At 43.5% G+C, this 22,199-nt stretch overlaps 1 protein-coding gene across 4 annotated transcripts; it reads right to left on the bottom strand.

The window, feature by feature from the left end:
• Window positions 1–284: 284 nt before the first annotated feature.
• Window positions 285–18,486, bottom strand: LOC309557323 (microfibril-associated glycoprotein 4-like). Of its 4 annotated transcripts, none has more exons than XM_082259986.1 (6): window positions 18,430–18,486; window positions 12,268–12,365; window positions 9,384–9,541; window positions 5,177–5,273; window positions 4,810–5,004; window positions 285–644 (listed from the first exon to the last, which is right to left on the bottom strand). In XM_082259986.1, the coding sequence occupies exons 2-6, from the start codon at window positions 12,356–12,358 to the stop codon at window positions 385–387; spliced, it is 801 nt and encodes a 266-aa protein (XP_082116112.1). In that variant the 5' UTR covers window positions 12,359–12,365; window positions 18,430–18,486; the 3' UTR covers window positions 285–384. The 4 variants fall into 4 exon arrangements, with proteins under 4 accessions (XP_082116112.1, XP_082116114.1, XP_082116113.1 ...); XM_082259988.1 differs by having other exon boundaries at window positions 18,444–18,486; XM_082259987.1 differs by lacking the exon at window positions 18,430–18,486 and adding an exon at window positions 16,140–16,179.
• Between the last annotated feature and the right edge of the window lie 3,713 nt (window positions 18,487–22,199).

The following is a 22,199-nucleotide window of genomic DNA, read 5'->3' as shown; positions in this document are numbered from 1 at the left end:
GTCCAGTGGTTAATGTATTATTTATAACAGAGATATAATTCTATACAATTTTTTGATTGCACTTACAGCACTGCAATATTTTTTTATGATAATCAGACTAGTGACCACTACAGGTCTCTCTCTGCCTTGTAAACCCACAAAAGTTTCAGCCCTCTCCTACCCATGAGCTAATAGAAGAGCCATTCTCACTGGAAGGCTGTTTTAAAATTTCAGCATTAAATGAAGTGGATTTAATGACTTTAAAAGGAAAGTTCTTTTTCAAGGACCATAACCTTCAAGGTAAATATAGGTGTTTTAGTATTTTTATTTATGCATATGTGATGACTTAAATATGTGCATACACAAGGCCCAGTCTTCAGGAATTTGGTGGGGACAATCATATCTTCAGGCTTTCGGAACAGATGGAGATATCATCATTGTCGTCTTCTTAAATGAATAGTAGGCTCCTTTAGCCGTGGCCCAAACCACACCAGTAGCATACTCCGTAGTTGTACCATTTTGATATTTTCCATTCAGGTTGGCACCGTGGCATTTGCTGTACCAAAATGCACCATGATATATCGTGGCACAATTACCGGTATAGATATCTCTATCATTGTCATGCGTGGAGAAATTCATCCCAATGTGACCACCTAGAGAATTCCCTGCAGGGAACAGGAGAAAAATTATAGGTTAGAAAGAAAAAACACGATCAGCTGTCATGTGATTGCAAGCAATATAGGTTCCAATTACACTTTTCCATTTCAATAAAAGTGGACTGGTCATTCTTGGGGCCTACTAATATTGATCCACTGGGGTGGGTTTATTTTATTTGACTACATTTTAGTCAAGCTGTAAATGACCTACAGTGCGATCTCCCCTTACAGCTTGGCTGGTGTGTAGAAAACTCATAAATGTTTGTCCATTGACATCTAGAATTTCTATCTATATAAGCCAAGTGGTCATAGGCAGGTGATGTCTACTTTCTCCAGTGCAGGTGGCACTCAAAGGCAGCAGCTTTGTAGAGGGAAAGGAAGTCAAGAGGAACAGGGTTCCTCGATTCTTTCCTGGGTCACTGCAGAAGCTATCTGATTGGATGTTGCCACCCCATGTGACTCTGGTGGCCATCTTGGGTCAAGCAGAGTCTATTTAAGACCCTGGCTCCTGGGCTTTTCGTGCATTTGACGTGTAGGTAGTGTGGGGACAGATCACTTGTCTGTCAGGGACAGTGATTAGCGTTAGGGAGAGGTTCCAGATTAGTATGGAAAACCCATTTTGGTATGGACTGGCCAGGCCGCATTCAGCCCCTCAAGACACACATTGTTGGCACATCTGAGACCTGCTCTACTACACATTGCTGTAATATACTGTGAGTGTTACCGTCAGGGGCCTTCCCCCCAGTCTTGTTGTAAAATTTCTGAACTTTAAATATATTACGCGTTCTGTTTTTTGCAACTGGACTCTGAGAGTTTACTGCCTCTGCACCACACTGCACCACACTGCACCTTCACACACTGGACTCAGGGAAGCTAATAAAGCTGGGCAAAAACAAGTCATAAAAAACTCTACAGCTTATTGACATTGATAGGTCCAGGACATTTTATCTACCCCTGCCTATAAACAAACTGATAGGCTTGTTTTTTTTTTTGGTATAAGGAAAGGCCACCCCTGGCTAAAAGATAAAGAGTGTCCTAGAAAAGATCCTCCAAATAGCTATAAAGGCTTGTGTTGATGGCTTATGTTAAAGTGGAACTTCACTTTCCCAATCAGCAGTGATTATTTTTAATAATTATGCTGCTATCATTAGTAAATAGGTAGGAAAGTATATCATAGTTACTTGTTCTAAATTTAATTTTTACATTTCTTTGGTTACTTCCTGGTTTCCTGCCTTGGCAAATGATGTCAAACATCTCAGGAGTCTTCAGGAGGGGAAGAGAGGAAGAGAGGCGGAGGGGTTTTCTCGCTAAGAACACTTTTTTGCATGCAAACTTGAGCTAAGGGCAGGAAGTTAATGCTACATGAATCATCTGCCCTTACTCAAGATGGCCAAGACCACAAATTCTTGGTGGGGGGGGGGGGTTTAAAGTTATTTTGTCACCAAAGTAAAGCATGGAGACAGGGATGAATAGGGGAGTTTTCATTCAATAGTAAAATTGAATTGAATATAATTTTTTGGTTTCTGGCGCTCAGATGAAGCGAAGATCTGGTTTAATGTCAGAACTAGAGTTCTGGTTTTTAAGGTACTGGGATCCCATGTGCACAGATCCCATGTACCCTGATCCAATGTAATGTGGTCTGATCCTATGTAACGTGGTCTGATCCCATGTGCCATGATCTCATGTAAGGTGCTCTGATCCCATGTCAGGTGCTATGATCCCATGTAAGGTCCTCTGATCCTATGTGCCCTGATCCCATGTAAGGTACTCTGATCCTATGTGCCCTGATCCCATGTAAGGTGTTCTGATCCTATGTGCCCTGATCCCATGTAAGGTGTTCTGATCCTATGTGCCCTGATCCCATGTAAGGTACTCTGATCCTATGTGCCCTGATCCCATGTAAGGTACTCTGATCCTATGTGCCCTGATCCCATGTAAGGTGTTCTGATCCTATGTGCCCTGATCCCATGTAAGGTACTCTGATCCTATGTGCCCTGATCCCATGTAAGGTGCTCTGATCCCATGTAAGGTGCCCTGATCCCATGTAAGATACTCTGATCCTATGTGCCCTGATCCCATGTAAGATGCTCTGATCCTATGTGCCCTGATCCCATGTAAGATGCTGCAATCCTATGTGCTATGATTCCATGTGTCCTGATTCCATGTGCCCTTATCCCATGTAAGGGGATCTGATCCCATATAAGGTATTTTTTAGCTCTGTCGCTCACTCACCTCTAAATGCTAAATATATTATATTGTCCCTAATGGGAATCCTTGTGGTTGTGCCTGCTGTCTTTGTATCTGCTTTCTTCAGGTACTAGAAGGGGCCCCCCTCACTTCCACATATGTTTATGCATGTGCAGAGGTTGCCAATCTTTTTAAAAGTACTAGCTCACATTGGATTGGCAATAAAAAGTTAATTTGACCTTTTTCAACTGTCGTTGGACATTATGGGAGCTTTTGATGAGAATAGTAGTGCATGTCCAGGCAAGACAATCCGTTTTCTCAAAGCAATAGAGAAAAACACACATGTATAGGTGTGAATCCAGCCAAAAGCAAAATTCTGACCCCTTATCTTGTATATGTAGTTCAGTGTAACGAGGAATGCAAAGACTTGTACATTGGGGAGACCAAACACCCACTCAACAAACAACTTGTGGGTGGGTGCTGTGTGGTGTGGAGGCAGTAACACACACACAGTCCAGAAGCAATAGAAAGAACTTGTTCTGATGCTCATTTGAACTAAGGAAGACATTTGACTGATGAACTAACTTATTCTAGCTGGGACTCGCATAGTCTTCTGAGGCAGGGGTTTAACTACAGGGGTTGCAATTGCAACCGGGCCCCATGCTCCAGGGGGCCCCCCTGTACACCTGGATAAGAGGAGGGGAGGGGGCAGAATGTAGAGAAATCACTGTCCTCCCTTTTCCTCCTGTAGCTGCAGGAGGAAAATGGAGGAGATTGGTTCTTCTGTATGCTGCCCCCTCCCCCCCTCCTATCCAGTTCACTTGTGTTCTGCTGTCTCTGGGCCCCTGTGTTCTCCCCTGACCCCCCCGACTGTGCTCCCTCCCCTCTCCTGCCGGCTGCTGCAGGGGATGTGTCACAATAGAGAACCAGGAAGGGGTCGGTAAATATTTAATTTGCCAGCTCCTTCCTTTTCTGAATCATAGTCATAGAGTCATAGTCAGTGACATTGTAAAATAAAATGATAAAAAAAATAATACAATTAAAGTATCAAAAAATAAAAACTACTGACACCAGTGGGTGAACTTCCAGGATCGCAAAGGTCACACTTGCGACCGAGCCCTGGCATTCCACCACCGTGGGGAGGCCCCAAGATGGCAGGAAGGGGGCCCACTGCAGAACTTGTGAAAGGGTTCATAATAAAGGGCCCCACTATGAGAGTAAAGGGCCCCAGGATCAGTGGGAAGAGCCCCAGTCTTGAAGGGAAGGGCCCCAGCCAAGGGTCCGGGTGGTCCTTCATTGTTTCTTGCACCGGGGCCCTGAAGGTTCTAGTTACGCCTTTGTTCCGAGGTAAAGTATAACTAAAGGCAAACCTTTTTTTTTTTTTTGTTTTGGATGGTGTGGGGAGGGAGTGGAACACCTGTCAGCTTTTTTTGCTGCTGCCTGTACTCCCCTTAAGGAGATTCACCTTCTCTTTTTGTTCTATTTACCATAATTATTGAAAGTGAAAGGAAAAGAAAATCCCTTCTTATGGGGACACTAGTTCTGGTGACTTTGGGGTCCCCAAGGAATACCCCTTCCTACCACTTTCTGCTTGATTATGGGACAGGAAGTGAAGGGAAATCTCCGCAATGGGACACAGATGGCAAAAAAAAATCTAACAGGGGTTATAACCCTTCCTTGCTCTATCCAAATGAAAAAAAAGTTTTGCCTATAGTTCTACTTTAAGATTAAGATTAAGAACTGTTCTTACAATACACAATATACTTTTCCGTCAAATACCAGTCTAGCTGGTCTGCTCTCTGTCCTAGCAAATGTAATTAAAATATACAGTGACCTCTATGACCCACAATTGGAGAAACAACATGCATATGGCAACATGGTGGTAAAATACCATCCCAGCACCGCCCAAATGGTGTGATAAATACAGAAAATCTGTGGACGTTAAAGACCTAATAAAAGAAAGTTCAAATAAAAATGTACTGCCTACCAGCAGGTTTGGTCGGATCACCCTCTTTAAACCCCTCCAAGTATAGTTTGTATCCATCTTCTTCGGGGTCAACCGCTAGACGGGAGAGGGCAAAGTCTTCATATGTTACAAAACGCTCAACATCATCCCAATCCACCAAGGTGATTCGGAGGCGATAGCTCTTTTTTAGGGTTAAGAGGTAGATATTCTGCAAACCTGAAGTGGTAAGATATAAATTAGTTAACAGAATAAGCCAAAAAATTACTTAAATATGGATATACACCCCCACTTATTCCAACACCACCACCACCACCAATCTACTGTAGAATAGGATAGGAGGAACATGGTAAGAAAGGATTGTAAAGAAGAGGAGGACTAAAGCCTTTACCCAGCCAATACTCTCCATCCACTCTTCCGAACCCGGCTTTGTACTCTTTCCAGCCCCGATAAAAGCTCACTTTTCCATCAAACCTCTTCTGAAAAACCTGAAATTAGAAGATTAGGTCATATTGATTTTCTAAATCCCTGTGATAGTTTGTTGTACCCATAACAGTGATCTATCAGTAGAGTTCAACAAAATGGTGATCATCTGCACACAAACACAGACTCCCTGTTGCATAGATGTGAATGAGAGGAGTAAAAGATGCCTTCAGTGCCTGTTCTCCACCTGTAGAGAACTCCTCAGATGCGTTCGCCCTTTTGAGGTTTAATCTTAGAGGCTCTACAATTAGGACCCAAAAAAAGCCCTGAAAAGGGCAAAATGCATCTGAGGAGTTCTCTACGGGTGAAGAACAGGCACTGAAGCCACCTTCTACTCATCTCAATCATATTTATGCAACATGGAGACAGTGTCTGTGTGCAGTCTGCCACCATTTTGTTGAAGTCTACTGGAGCCTGACAAGCCGATTCTGCCTGTCTTGCACCAGACTTTTCACATGCCGATCTGACTGACACTAGGTGTGGGGGGGTATTCAAGCGGTACTATTTTTATTGTTTTGGGCTACATATGTAATGGCGCTTTTCCACTGCATGGAACCGTACCGGTTCGGCACGCTTTTGTGCTTTTCCACTGCTGGTACCGCATGGTATAGGAACGGAATGGTTCGGTTCGGTACGGTACGGTATAGGTTTGCTTTTCCACTGCATGGAACCGAACGGTACGGTACAGTACGGCTCTGAAAAAACAGTACCTACTCGATTGTGGTTCCAACAGGTACCAAACTGGTACCATATCCCACAATCCTTTGCATGCAGTCACTACTAGCCACTGATTGGTCAGAGAATCACACCCACCCCGTTGTTATCCCACCCACTTAACTTTAGTACTACTTTAGTGGAAAAGCAAACCTATACCGTACCGTACCGAACCGTTCCGACACTATACCATGCGTACCAGCAGTGGAAAAGCAAACCGGGCCAAGCAGGGCCGAGTAGAGCCGAGCCGGTACGAGCCAGTACTTGCAGTGGAAAAGTGCCAATAGTGATCTATCAGTGCAACAGTGTCAGGATTTGCTATTTTACTATTTTATACAAAAGTTTTGCAAGACTTCCTCTTAGCCTCCATAAAGTTTGTATAAGTTTCACCAGCCTTCCATGATTGCGGAATCTCTTACTGGGACCTGCTGTCGGCCCACCAACTTAAAGACTCACAAGGCAGGGTAATATGTTCACATTAGTGTCTTGAGCACAAGGGTACAGGTACCTAATTTTAGCTTGCACTTGTGCTTCTACATTTGAGCACTGGCCCACCTGGCTACTTTTAGGGATAGGTAAACATGTGTCCACAACCCAAACTTTACAGAAATGCATGAATGGCCAATTGCCAGCCCTTAGCATCTCGATGTAGAGAGGAGGGTGGGTTGCTCAGCAAGCCAAAACTTTCACTGGAATCTTGAGTGGGCTAATGGTAGAAGATTAAATCAATAAGTAATAAAGTGGGAGGGAATCCATATACCTTATGTATTATTTACTGGAGTGAACATGATACTTCACCCAGTATAGGCAAAGAATATGTCCACTTAAAGTCTGAGTCTAACATGTAGGGGCCATTCAGAATGGCTTTTGCTGAAGTGATCCCTGGGCAGTATTGGTGGCAATGATTACCCAGCTTAACCAGGGTCGTATTTAACATGAGTCCAAATTAGCAGGTGCCCCTGGCCCAATCATTGTTGTGGAGCCCAAAGCAGCTGCCCCTTGAGCCCCTGCTGCCCGCAAATAGTTGTTAAGTGGATTTGACTATTACTCAGGAGAAGAGAGTGGAATTGAATATTGAAGGCACTGATAATTGCTTGGGTATTATGTCTGCAGCCTGTAGGGTGATTATCCAGTTAGGTAATGTAAACCTTGTCCAGGAAGAGTGCTTGTCAGTCCTGGGTGCATTTACACCGACCCCTCTCCCTTACCATGTCCAACAAGCCACAGACCATCGACCCACTGAAAAACTTCTTTGCCAGTGGATTTGGTGGGGGGTGCTTAGTGTTTGCCCGACATTCTCTGGACACTATTAAGGTGAGACTGCTGGGGGGGGGGGGGGTGGGAGCAATGCAGGGGTCTGTGGAAGGAAGGTGTCCTGTGTAACAAAGAGGGTAGTATGGGGGGGGGGGTCCTGTGTAATGATAGTGGTAGTATAGTGGAGGGGTCATGTGTAATGATTGTGGTAGTTCGGGGGAGGGCCCTGTGTAGTGATGGGGTAGTATGGGGAGGGGTCCTGTGTAATGATGGTGGTAGTATGGGGAGGGGTCCTGTGTAATGATGGTGGTAGTATGGGGAAGGGGGTCCTGTGTAATGATAGTGGTAGTATGGGTAAGGGGGTCCTGTGTAATGATAGGGGTAGTATAGTGGAAGGGCCCTGTGTAATGATAGTGGTAGTATAGTGGAGGGATCCTGTGTAATGATTGGGGTAGTATGGGGGGCCCTGTGTAATGATGGGGTAGTATGGGGAGGGGTCCTGTGTAATAATGGTGCTAGTATGGGGAAGGGGGTCCTGTGTAATGATGGTGGTAGTATGGGGAAGGGGGTCCAGTGTAATGATGGGGTAGTATAGTGGAGGGGTCATGTGTAATGATGGTGGTAGTATTGGGAAGTGGGTCCTGTGTAATGATTGGGGTAGTATGGGGGGCCCTGTGTAATGATGGGGTAGTATGGGGAGGGGGGTCCTGTGTAATGATGGTGGTAGTATGGGGAAGGGGGTCCAGTGTAATGATGGGGTAGTATAGTGGAGGGGTCCTGTGTAATGATGGTGGTAGTATTGGGAAGTGGGTCCTGTGTAATGATTGGGGTAGTATGGGGGGCCCTGTGTAATGATGGGGTAGTATGGGGAGGGGTCCTGTGTAATGATGGTGATAGTATGGGGAAGGGAGTCCAGTGTAATGATAGGGGTAGTTTAGTGGAGGGGTCCTGTGTAATGATGGGGTAGTATGGGGAGGGGTCCTGTGTAATGATTGGGGTAGTATGGGGGGCCCTGTGTAATGATGGTGGTAGTATTGGGAAGTGGGTCCTGTGTAATGATTGGGGTAGTATGGGGGGGGGGGGGTCCCTGTGTAATTATTGGGGTAGTATGGGGGGGGGTCCTGTGTAATGATAGGGCTAGTATGGGGGAGGGGTCCTGTGCAATGGTGGAAGTAGTATGAGGAAGGGGGTACTGTGTAATGATGGGTATAGTATGGGGGATGGGTCATGTGTAATGATGGGGGAGTAGTATGGGGGAGGGGGTCCTGTGTAATGATGGGGGTAGTATGGGGAAGGTGATTCTGTGTAATAATTAGGGTATTATGGGGGAGGGGGTCCTGTGAAATAATGGGGGTAGTATGGGGGGGTCTTGTGTAACAAAGGGGGGTAGTATGGGGAGGGGTCCTGTGTAATGATAGGGATAGAATACTGGAGGGGTCCTGTGTAATGATAGGGATAGTATACTGGAGGAGTCCTGTGTAATGATGGTGGTAGTATGGGGAAGGGGGTCCGTGTACTGATTGGGGTAGTATGGGGGGGGGGTCCTGTGTAATGATGGGGCTAGTATGGGGGAGGGTTCCTGTGCAATTATGGGAGTAGCATGAGGGAGGGGAATGATGGGAGTAGTATGAGGTGGGGGGTACTGTGTAATGATGGGGGTAGTATGGGGAATGGGTCTTGTGTAATGATGGATGGGGTAGTATGGGGGAGGAGTCGTGTGAATTAATGGGGGTAGTATGGGGGGGTCTTGTGTAATGATGGGGGAGGTATGTGGGAGGGAACAAGAAAATGTTTGATCAGGGTCCAATCAGTATTAAAGACGGCTCTGAGCGTAACCTTAGACTTTTACAATGTTTCTCATTTAAAGCCCTATTGCTGCAGATCACAGTAGTAAAAAACAAATACGATGAAAAACATTTTTCCTCCTCTTTTAATAAAATTTAGAAAAATATAAAAATGTATTTGGTCCATAACAGGTACATTACTATATAATAGCAGAATTCCCAAAATGCTTTTAAGGCACAAGTTCCCTTTGCCAAAAACTTCCATTTTGGTAATAATTGTGGTTAGGATTAATACATAGGGTAGGATTAGGATAATGATTGGTGGAAGAGTAGTGATTGGTGTTAAGGTTAGCAATTACTTACTGTCCAAGGTCCATCTTTGGTGGACATGTCACAGTACACGGGGACGGGATTTAAGCATTTTCCTCCAGGATATATCAGATAAACTCCATCTGCTTTTTTTCCCTGAGCGGCCAAATCTGCACAGTCATGAGGGTAACAGGTCTCCAAACAAGTCAGAACTGAAAATACGGGGAACGGGCATAAGTCAAAAACCTTGGTACATGTGTTCTGTAAGCATTTTTATCTATCCATAGCAGCATTCTTCCCACTGATCTCCAATGTAAGGAACATTCTTCCCACTGACCACCAATGTTACATAGTTACATATATAGTTACATAGTAGGTGAGGTTGAATAAAGACAATAGTCCATCCAGTTCAACCTGTGTAGGTGTGTGTGGCCGTAATCATCTCAGATAGCCCTGAATGTTCTGATCCTTGAGATGTACGTCCAAGAGTCTTTTGAAAGCCACCATACTTCCCGCAGAAACCACCTCTTGTGGTAGAGAATTCCACAATCTTGTAGCCCTAACAGTAAAGAACCCCCCACGTTGCCTGAGGTTAAAACACTTCTCCTCTAATTGCATTGTATGCCCTCGAGTCCTCATGCAATCCCTTTGACTGAATAGCTGTTTTCCTATGCCGAGATCCCCATTGAGATATTTATAAATTGCTATCATGTCCCCCCTCAGTCGTCTCTTCTCCAGGGAGAATAAATCAAGCGATTGCAGACGCTCTTCATAACACAGCCCTCAGTCTCCATCACTGTAGGCTCAGCTGCACAGAATGATTGGACAGGAATAGCTGTGTACAAAACTTCCCATCCATTCATAAACTGAAGCATAGAAAACCCAGTTTACTATGTTTTTGTTCTTAATGGACAGAGTCAGTGATCGGTACAGATCACTGACTCTATTCAGAAAAGGAAGGGGCCAGTAAATGACACACTTACCGGCTTCTTCTCGCGGAGGGGAAATCGGCAGAGCAGGGGGGGCCAAGGAGGGAGCCAGGAGAGAACAAGGAGGGGGCGGACAGGGCAGCGGGGGCCAAGGAGGGAGCCAGGAGAGAACAAGGAGGGGAAATCGGCAGAGCAGCGGGGGCCAAGGAGGGAGCCAGGAGAGAACAAGGAGGGGAAATCGGCAGAGCAGCTGGGGCCAAGGAGGGAGCCAGGAGAGAACAAGGAGGGGGCGGGCAGAGCAGCGGGGGCCAAGGAGGGAGCCAGGAGAGAACAAGGAGGGGAAATCGGCAGAGCAGCGGGGGCCAAGGAGGGAGCCAGGAGAGAACAAGGAGGGGAAATCAGCAGAGCAGCGGGGGCCAAGGAGGGAGCGAGGAGAGAACAAGGAGGGGGCGGGCAGAGCAGCGGGGGCCAAGGAGGGAGCCAGGAGAGAACAAGGAGGGGGCGGGCAGATCAGCGGGGGCCAAGGAGGGAGCCAGGAGAGAACAAGGAGGGGAAATCGGCAGAGCAGCGGGGGCCAAGGAGGGAGCGAGGAGAGAACAAGGAGGGGGCGGGCAGAGCAGCGGGGGCCAAGGAGGGAGCCAGGAGAGAACAAGGAGGGGGCGGGCAGATCAGCGGGGGCCAAGGAGGGAGCCAGGAGAGAACAAGGAGGGGAAATCGGCAGAGCAGCGGGGGCCAAGGAGGGAGTCAGGAGAGAACAAGGAGGGGGCGGGCAGAGCAGCGGGAGCCAAGGAGAGAGCCAGGAGAGAACAAGGAGGGGGCGGGAAGAGCAGCGGGGGCCAAGGAGGGAGCCAGGAGAGAACAAGGAGGGGGCGGGCAGAGCAGCGGGGCCAAGGAGGGAGCCAGGAGAGAACAAGGAGGGGGCGGGAAATGCAGTGGGGGCCAAGGAAGGAGCCAGGAGAGAACAAGGAGGGGGCGGGCAGAGCAGCGGGCCAAGGAGGGAGCCAGGAGAGAACAAGGAGGGGGCGGGAAATGCAGTGGGGGCCAAGGAAGGAGCCAGGAGAGAACAAGGAGGGGGCAGGCAGAGCAGCGAGGACCAAGGAGGGAGCCAGGAGAGAACAAGGAGGGGGGCGGGAAATGCAGTGGGGGCAAGGAGGGAGCCAGGAGAGAACAAGGAGGGGGCGGGCAGAGCAGCGGGGGCCAAGGAGGGAGCCAGGAGAGAACAAGGAGGGGGCGGGCAGACCAGCTGGGGACAAGGAGGGAGCCAAGAGAGATCAAGGAGGGGGCGGGCAAAGCAGCGGGGGCCAAGGAGGGAGCCAGGAGAGAACAAGGAGGGGGTGGGCAGATCAGCGAGGGCCAAGGAGGGAGCCAGGAGAGAACAAGGAGGGGGCAGGGCAGAGCAGGGGCAGCAGGAGAGCACACGGGGAGCAGCAGAAAAAAGCTGGATAAGAGCAGTGGGGGGGGGGGTGGCAGCTGCATATAGAGGAATTGATCTCTTCATTTTCCTCCTGCAGCCGCTGAATGCCCTCTCATCCTCTTCCTCACACAGGCATTCAGCAGCTTCAGGAGGAAAATGGAGAGCTTGGTTCCTCTATATGCAGCCACCCCTGCCGCTCCTTCTATCCTGGCGTACAGCAATTGCAGCCCCTGCGACCCCTGTAAATACGCCCCTGGAATGGAGGACGTAATGGAAAACTAATCTCTCAGTTCCCCATCCGGCTTTTCACACCCGCAGCACAAAACTCCTCAGCCATGTTCTTGTCAGTTTGATAGACAGAGAAGGTGGGGAGGGAGGAAGCTTACTGTGGAGTGCCCAGTATGGACATTCTGGCCATCATGTACCTGTCTGAGACAGGTAGAGGAATTGTCCACAAGCACCAATAATTTTGGTGTGGGGGCCTGACGGAATTCTAAAAGGTGTCTACAGAACCCTTTATACAACCCTGTTGTTCTTCTGAATGTTAGTTTTTCCTTAGTAGTTGTCAATATGTGGACATCGTTTTGTTTCTTACCCTCTTCCTGGTTCTTTGGCACCTCACTGGCACCCTGGCATCCCCTCTCCAGGATCAGGAACAGGGTGAGGATGGTGAGAGAGATCCACATCGTCTACCTGATCAAGAGAAGACCAGTTTAGTGTTTTTTTTAAACTGATGGGGGAGGGGTTTTGCAGTGAAATGGACGCAGACTGCTTAGAAAATTTGCTTGGAAAACAAATCATCAAACCCACAGTTTACTGTAACTATCTAGGAGCTTTGATGTGTTTCTAGAAGGATATATTCAGGCTTTTTTGAGGCATTAATGAAGCTTGGCAAATGCCCTGTGTGTTGGTTTTTTTAAGAAGTATTTTCAAAGCTCAGTAATACCCCCACTCAGCAGATCCTTAGCTCATCAGTACCCCCCGTTCAGCAGATTCCCAGCTCATTAGCACCCCCGTTCATTAGATTCCCAGCTCATAAATACTACCATTCAGCAGATCCCCAGCTCAATAGTACCCTCATTCAGCAGATGCCTAGCTCATTAGTACATTGAGAAATCCCCCAGCTCTGTAGTATCACCAGCTCTTCTGATCCCCCACTCAGTAGTACCCCCAGCACTGCTGACCCTGCACTCAATACTAACCCCCAGCTCTTCTGATTCCCTGCTCTATAGTAACCCCAGCTCTGCTAATCTTCCCCTCAGTAGTACCCTAAGCACTGCTGATCCCCCACTCAGTAGTACCCCCAGCACTGCTGACCCTGCACTCAATACTAATCCCCAGCTCTTCTGATTCCCTGCTTTATAGTAACCTAAGCTGTGCTAATCTTCCCCTCAGTAGTAACCTAAGCCCTGCTAATTCCCCACTTAGTAGTACTCTCAGCACTGCTGACCCTGCACTCAATACTAACCCCCAGCTCTTCTGATTCCCTGCTCAATAGTAACCCCAGCTCTACTAATCTTCCCATCATTAGTACCCTAAGCTCTGCTGATCCCCCACTCAGTATTACCCCCAGTTCTGGTGATCCTCCACTCAGTGGTACCTTTAACTCTGCTGATCCCCTTCTCCATAGTAACTCCCAGCTCTGCTGATCCCCCACTCTGAAGTACCCCCAGCACTGCTGACCCTGCACTCAATACTAACCCCCAGCTCTTCTGATTCCCTGCTCAATAGTAACCCCCAGCTCTGCTAATCTTCCCCTCATTAGTACCCTAAGCTATGCTGATCCCCCACTCAGTAGTACCCCCAGCTCTGGTGATCCTCCACTCAGTGGTACCTTCAACTCTGCTGATCCCCCTTCTCCATAGTAACTCCCAGCTCTGCTGATCCCCCACTCAGTAGTACCACCAGCTCTGCTGATCCCCGCTCAGTAGTATCCTTAAATCTGCTGATCCACTTCTCAATAGTAACCCCAGCTCTGTTGATTCCCTACCCAATAGCAATCCCCAGCGAGCAATCAGTACCAATCACTCCTGTGTCCATTCATCACTGGAGCATAGTAATCTGTGTTTACTATGCTTCAGTTTGTGAATAACCAGGAAGGGCTGGGTGTCAGGTAGGCTGTATGGGGCCCCTTGTTTTCTAACAGCAGCCCTGCTTGCACTGAAAACTTTGCCCATGAGAACTGGATTGCAAAGTAATGTATTTGTTAATAAATGGTAATAAATCCCTGTTGAGGAAAAGTAGTACCATATCTCTGCAGTCTGTGTTTGCAGCACAATCTTGCAACAAATGCTATGCCCTGGTATTTCCGCCTATGTGGGGAGTGGGGGGGGGGAGCTACAATTCCATGCAGGGTCTTCCTAAAGCCCCATCATAGACACCTCAATGTGCATGCTTGATGCAGCTTTTTTCCTACACGTTATGTGAATTTAAAAAGGCCAACAGCCCTTATATAGACACAAAAACCAAAGCAAAAAAATTTAATTTTTAGGAACGTCGTGGCTTAGCTGGCATCCATTCAGATGCTGAAATGAGAATAGAAAACTAAAATTGTTAGTAATTCCACAAAATTTGTAAAATTAGTAAAACAAAACAACCACACAAAAATATAGTACTAGTGCATGATTAGACCATAGTATATAGGGCATACATAATTTGATGTACATTACAGTTAAATAAGTTGATAGAAATAATAATAATCTGAGGAGTAACAATAAAAATGTTAATAAAAATATTAATAATACAGTGGAGATCGAAAGTTTGGGCACCCCAGGTAAAAATTTGTATTAATGTGCATAAAGAAGCCAAGGAAAGATGGAAAAATCTCCAAAAGGCATCAAATTACAGATTAGACATTCTTATAATATGTCCACAAAAGTTAGATTTTATTTCCATCATTTACACTTTCAAAATAACAGAAAACAAAAAAATGGTGTCTGCAAAAGTTTGGGCACCCTGCAGAGTTAATATCTTGTACTGCCCCCTTTGGCAAGTATCACAGCTTGTAAACACTTTTTGCAGCCAGCCAAGAGTCTTTCAGTTCTTGTTTGAGGTATCTTTGCCCATTCTTCCTTACAAAAGTCTTCCAGTTCTTTGAGATTTCTAGGCTGTCTGTCACGCACTGCTCTTTTAAGGTCTATCCATAGATTTTCAATTATGCTGAGGTCAGGAAATTGTGAAGGCCATAGCAAAACCTTCAGTTTACACCTCTTGATGTAATCCCCTGTGGATTTTGAGGTGTGTTTAGGATCATTATCCATTTGTAGAAGCCATCCTCTCTTTAACTTCAGCTTTTTCACAGATGGCATCAAGTTACTATCCAAAATTTGCTGAAATTGTATTGACTCCATTTTTCCTTCTACTCGTGAGATGTTCCCTGTGCCACTGGCTGCAATACAAAGCATGATTGATCCACCCCCATGCTTAACAGTTGGACAGAGGTTCTTTTCATTAAATTCTGTGCCCCTTCTTCTCCAAACGTACCTTTGCTCATTCCGGCCAAAAAGTTCAATTTTACCCTTATCAGTCCACAGAACTTGTTTCCAAAATGCATCAGGCTTGTCTATATGTTCATTTGCAAAGTTCAAACGCTGATTTTTGTGGTGAGGACGTAGAAAAGGTTTTCTTCTGATGACTCTTCCATGAAGACCATATTTGTACAAGTATCTCTTTATAGTGGAATAGTGTACCACAACTCCAGTGTCTGCCAGATATTTCTGGAGGGATCGTGCAGTCAAACGTGGGTTTTGAATTGTTTTTCTCACAATCCTGCGAGCTGTTCTGTCTGATATTTTTCTTGGTCTTCCAGATCTTGCTTTAACTTCCACTGTTCCTGATGACTGCCATTTCTTAATTACATTCCGAACAGAGGATATTGACATCTGAAAACGCTTTGCTTTCTTCTTATAGCCTTCTCCAGCTTTGTGAGCGTCAACTATTTTCAGTTTCAGTTTTCTAGACAACTGCTTAGAAGATCACATGGTGCTAATTGTTGGGGCAAGGTCAGATGAGTCTGGGCATTTAAAACCTTTGAGATTGACATCACCTGGTCTTCTTCCCAGTGAGAACAATCCATGACACTGGCAGGTCTCAGCCTTGCAAAGGGGGCAGTGCATGCTATAAATTCTGAAGGGTGCCCAAACTTTTGCAGATGTCATTTTTTTGTTTTCTGTAATTTTGAAATTGTCAATGATGGAAATAAAATCTAACTTTTGTTGACATATTATAGGAATGTCTAATCTGTAATTTGATGCCTTTTGGAGATTTTTCCATCTTCCCTTGGCTTCTTTATGCACATTAATACAAATTTTTACCTGGAGTGCCCAAACTTTCGATCCCCACTGTAATAGTAATAATAATAATAAATATAATAACAAAGATACCAATAATAATGATAATAACTATAACGCTAATAATAATAAAAAATAGTAATATTATTAATAATAATAATAAAAAATGTTACCATACCTAATACAACGTACCAGGGAACTTTCTTGGTCAGTCGGAATGCCTAGTTATTTCCTGGAATGAGACCACACAGGAATTCTTATACATAGATATAGTATTAATATATGATAATAACATAGTATATAAGGTACAGTGGGTACGGAAAGTATTCAGACCCCCTTAAATTTTTCACTCTTTGTTATATTGCAGCCATTTGCTAAAATCATTTAGGTTCATTCTTCTTCCTCACGAATGTACACATAGCACCCCATACTGACAGAAAAACACAGAATTGTTGACATTGTTGCAGATTTATTAAAAAAGAAAAACTGAAATATCACATGGTCCTAAGTATTCAGACCCTTTGCTCAGTATTTAGTAGAAGCCCCCTTTTGATCTAATACAGCCAGGAGTCTTTTTGGGAAAGATGCAACAAGTCTTTCACACCTGGATTTGGGGATCCTCTGCCATTCCTCCTTGCAGATCCTCTCCAGTTCTGTCAGGTTGGATGGTAAACGTTGGTGGACAGCCATTTTTAGGTCTCTCCAGAGATGCTCAATTGGGTTTAAGTCAGGGCTCTGGCTGGGCCATTCAAGAACAGTCACGGAGTTGTTGTGAAGCCACTCCTTCGTTATTTTAGCTGTGTGCTTAGGGTCATTGTCTTGTTGTAAGGTAAACCTTCGGCCCAGTCTGAGGTCCAGAGCACTCTGGAGAAGGTTTTTGTCCAGGATATCCCTGTACTTGGCCGCATTCATCTTTCCCTCGATTGCAACCAGTCGTCCTGTCCCTGCAGCTGAAAAACACCCCCACAGCATGATGCTGCCACCACCATGCTTCACTGTTGGGACTGTATTGGACAGGTGATGAGCAGTGCCTGGTTTTCTCCACACATACCGCTTAGAATTAAGGCCAAAAAGTTCTATTTTGGTCTCATCAGACCAGAGAATCTTATTTCTCACCATCTTGGAGTCCTTCGGGTGTATTTTTAGCAAACTCCATGCGGGCTTTCATGTGTCTTACACTGAGGAGAGGCTTCCGTCGGGCCACTCTGCCATAAAGCCCCGACTGGTGGAGGGCTGCAGTGATGGTTGACTTTCTACAACTTTCACCCATCTCCTGACTGCATCTCTGGAGCTCAGCCACAGTGATATTTGGGTTCTTCTTTACCTCTCTCACCAAGGCTCTTCTCCCCCGATAGCTCAGTTTGGCCAGACGGCCAGCTCTAGGAAGGGTTCTGGTCGTCCCAAACATCTTCCATTTGAGGATTATGGAGGCCACTGTGCTCTTAGGAACCTTAAGTTCAGCAGAAATCTTTTTGTAACCTTGGCCAGATCTGTGCCTTGCCACAATTCTGTCTCTGAGCTCTTCAGGCAGTTCCTTTGACCTCATGATTCTCATTTGCTCTGACATGCATTTTGATCTGGAAGGTCTTATATAGACAGGTGTGTGGCTTTCCTAATCAAGTCCAATCAGTATAATCAAACACAGCTGGACTCAAATGAAGGTGTAGAACCATCTCAAGGATGATCAGAAGAAATGGAAAGCACCTGAGTTAAATATATGAGTGTCACAGCAAAGGGTCTGAATACTTAGGACCATGTGATATTTCAGTTTTTCTTTTTTAATAAATCTGCAACAATGTCAACAATTCTGTGTTTTTCTGTCAGTATGGGGTGCTATGTGTACATTCATGAGGAAGAAGAATGAACTTAAATGATTTTAGCAAATGGCTGCAATATAACAAAGAGTGAAAAATTTAAGGGGGTCTGAATACTTTCCGTACCCACTGTATATCTAATTTGATGTACATTACATTTGAGTATGTTGATTAAAAAAAACAACCTTTTTGAAAAAATAATAATAATAGTAATGACAATACCAATAGTAATAATGATAATAATAATAATACAAATAATAATGCTAATAATCTGTACTATTATTATTATAAAATATTAGTAGTAGTAAAATAATAATATTATTAATAGCATCAGTAATAAGGATGATACTATTAATAATAAGAAAAATTATTTTAAATAAAATTGCCAAGAACAATACTAATAATAATAATAACAATAATAATAATATGAATTATTATTTTTTAAGTAATAATAATTATCATTATTATTATTATTATTATTATCAATAATATTGATAAAAAATATTTACCAATTTTATAAAAAAAATCTAATAATAATATTAATATTAACAGTAATAGAAATAACAATAATACAAGTAATAATCATCATCATAAAAATGATCATCATCATCATCATCATCATCATAATAATAATAATAATAAATGTTCCCATACCTAATACAACGTACCAGGGAACTTTCTTGGTCAGTCGGAGTGCCTAGTTATTTCCTGGAATAAGACCACACAGGAATTCTTATACATAGATATAGTATTAATATATGATAATAACATAGTATATAAAATGTGATGTACATTACATTTGAGTAGGTTGATTTAAAAAAATAACCTTTTTGAAAAAATAATAATAGTAATGACAATAACAATAGCAATAATGATAATAATAATTAAAATAATAATAATAATACAAATATTAATATGTATTATTATTATTATTAAATATTAGTAATAGTAGAATAATATTATTATTATTAAGGATGATACTATTAATAATGAAAAAAATGATTCTAAATAAAATTGCCATGAATAATACTAATAATAATAACAATAATAATACAAATTATTATTGTTTAAATAATAATAATTATTATTATTATTATTATTATTATCAATAATATTGATAAAAAATAATTTACCAATTTTATATATAAAAAAAAAAAATAATAATAATAATTCTAACAGTAGTAGTAATAACAATAATACAAATAATAAACATCATCATAAAAATTATCATCATCATAATTAATATAATAATAATAATAATAATAATAATAATAATAATAATAATAATAATAATAATAATAATAATAATAATAATAATAATAATAGAAGTTTGCATACCTAATAGAATGTATAAGGGACTTTCTTGATCGGCTTCCTCCTGGGATGAGACCACACAGGAATTCTTATCTTCTATATATATTATGGGATACGGTGTTGCTCAATTTGCTGAGAATGTCTTACACAACATTATCTCATGGATGTAATCCCTTATCTTTGGTGTAGCGTCAGCATTTTACACAATTTCTATGTTCTGTGTATGTTTGTTTGGACATCTGTGCACGTCCTCAAATTTATCTTCCCTTTCATTTTACGGGGAAACAAAGCTGGTTCTTAATCTGCTTACAGTGCCTTGAAAAAGTATTCATACCCCCTTGAAATAATCCACATTTTGTCATGTTACAACCAAAAACATAAATGTATTTTATTGGGATTTTATGTGATAGACCGACACAAAGTGGCACATAAATGTGAAGTGGAAGGGAAATGATAAATGGTTTTCAACATTTTTTACAAATAAATATCTGAAAAGTGTGCCATGCATTCATATTCATTCTGATACCCGTAACTAAAATCTAGGGGAACCAATTGCCTTCGGAAGTCACCTAATTAGTAAATAGAGTCCATCTGTGTGTAATTTATTCTCAGTATAAATACAGCTGTTCTGTGAAGCCCTCAGAGGTTTGTTGGAGAACCTTAGTGAACAAACAGCATCATGAATGCCAAGGAACATACCAGACAGGTCAGGGATGAAGTTGTGGAGAAGGTTAAAGCAGGGTTAGGTTAAAAAAAAAAAAAACAACCTCCCAAGCTTTGACCATCTCACGGAGCGCTGTTCAATCCATCATTGGAAAATGTAAAGAGTATGGCACAACTGCAACCCTACCAAGACATGACCGTCCACCTAAACTGACCGGCCGGGCAAGGAGAGCATTCATCAGAGAAGCAGCCAAGAGGTCCATTGGAACTCTGGAGGAGGTGCAGAGATTCACAGCTCAGGTGGGAGAATCTGTCCACAGGACAACTATTAGTCGTGCGCTCCACAAATCTGCCCTTTATGGATGAGTGACAAGAAGAAAGCCATTGGTGAAAGAAAGCCATAAGAAGTCCCATTTGCAGATAAGAAGCCATGTGTGGGACACAGCAAACGTGGAAGAAGGCGCTCTGGTCAGATGAGACCAAAATTTAACTTTTTGGCCTAGAAGCAAAATGCTATGTCTGGAGGAAAACTAACACTGCACATCACCCTGAACACACCATCCCCACCGTGAAACATGGTGGTGGCATCCTCATGTTGTGGGGATGCTTTTCTTCAGCAGGGACAGGGAAGCTGTTCAGAGTTGATGGGAAGATGGATGGAGCCAAATACAGGACAATCTTAGAAGAAAACCTGTTAGTCTGCAAAAGACTTAAAACTGGGGTGGAGGGTCACCTTCCAGCAGGACAACGACCCGAAACATACAGCCAGAGCTACAATGGAGTGGTTTACATCAAAGCATATTCATGTGTTAGAATGGCCCAGACCTAAATCACATTGAAAATCTGTGGCAAGACTTGAAAATTATCTTGTATATATTACCTTTCTGGATTCCCCCTTCCCCCTCATCAATATGATAATGAAATGTTTTATTAAAAGCTTTCCATTTTCATTATTTATTTTTTTTAAAAACTCAGTGATTTTATTACTGGTTCTCTGTGCTTGTCAATGTAATGCAGGCTGGTGGGAGGGGCTGTACATAGCTTCCTGTAAACATCGCAGCACCCTGCCTCAGTACTCCCCTCAGTCCTGATGTAAGCAGTGGGTTGGCTCTTGGGAGGAGTTATGCAAATATAAAAATGCCCTGATGGTTGGATGTCAGTCTGGAGGAGTGGGCGTTCCTAGGCAGGCTGCATTTGGATGAACACAAAAACAAAAATAATGGCCCATGGGACTTTTAAGAGGCACACAAACAATAATAACCACTTAAGGACCGCCCGCCGCAGTTATACTGCGGCAGGCAGCCCCTCCTGCGTAAACTGACGTAGGTATACGTCAGTCACACACCTGCAGCTAGGGGGCGATCGCGCGCCACTGGCGGCACGCTCCCGCCCCCACTCGGCAAGCGGGGACTCCGATTGCCGTTTGACACCCGCGATCGCCCCCCGCTGAGAGAGAAGAACGGTCAGCTGTAAACACAGCTGACCGTTCTTCTCCCTGGAATGATCACAGAGCTCATGTGATCCTTCTATATAGGATCACATGTCTCTATCGTCATTCCACAAGCCCCGCCCCCATACAGTTAGAATCACTCCCCTAGGCTCACATTTAACCCCTTGATCACCCATAATGTTAACCCCTTCCCTGCCAGTGTCATTATTACAGTAACAGTGCATATTTATAGCACTGATTACTGTAGTAATGTCACTGGTACCCCCAAAAGTGTCAAAAATATCAGTTAGGGGTCCGATCTGTCACAGTTCCGCTAAAAATTGCAGATCACCGCCATTACTAGTAAAAAAAAAAAAAAAAAAAAACAATAAAAATGACATAAATCTTTCCCGTAGTTTGTAAACGTGATAAATTTTGCGCAAACCAATCAAAATACACTTATTGCGATTTTTTTTTTTTTACCAAAAATATGTAGCAGAAAACAAATTGGCCTAAAATGTTAAAAAATTTTGATTTTTACATTTTTCGCACAACCGCCCAATTGTCCCTGGTCAGGAAGGGGGTAAAATCTTCCGGGGCTTAAGTGTTTAAAAAAAAAAAAACAATAAAAATGACATAAATCTTTCCCGTAGTTAGTAAACGCAATAACTTTTGTGCAAACCAATCAAGATACGCTTATTGCGATTTTTTTTTCACCAAAAATATGTAGCAGAAAACAAATTGGCCTAAAATGTTAAAAAATTTTGATTTTTTAATTTTTTTTTTTTCTTGGGAATGTCATATAGCAGAATGTGAAAAATATATTTTTTTTTTTTCTGAATTTGTTTTTTCTGTTTATATCGCAAAAAATAAAAATTGTAGAGGTGATCAAATACCACCAAAAGAAAGCTCTATTTGTGGGGAAAAAAAAGGACATTAAGTTGATTTGGGTACAGCGTCGCAAGACCACGCAATTGTCCGTTAAAGCAACGCAGTGCCGAATTGCAAAAAATGGCCT

This window comes from Pelophylax lessonae (assembly GCF_965119305.1).
Source record: "Pelophylax lessonae genome assembly, chromosome: 6".
In the NCBI taxonomy this organism is placed as follows: domain Eukaryota; kingdom Metazoa; phylum Chordata; class Amphibia; order Anura; family Ranidae; genus Pelophylax; species Pelophylax lessonae.
The sequence above is the reverse complement of the archived record's forward strand: the minus strand, read 5'-3'. Positions and strand labels throughout refer to the sequence as shown.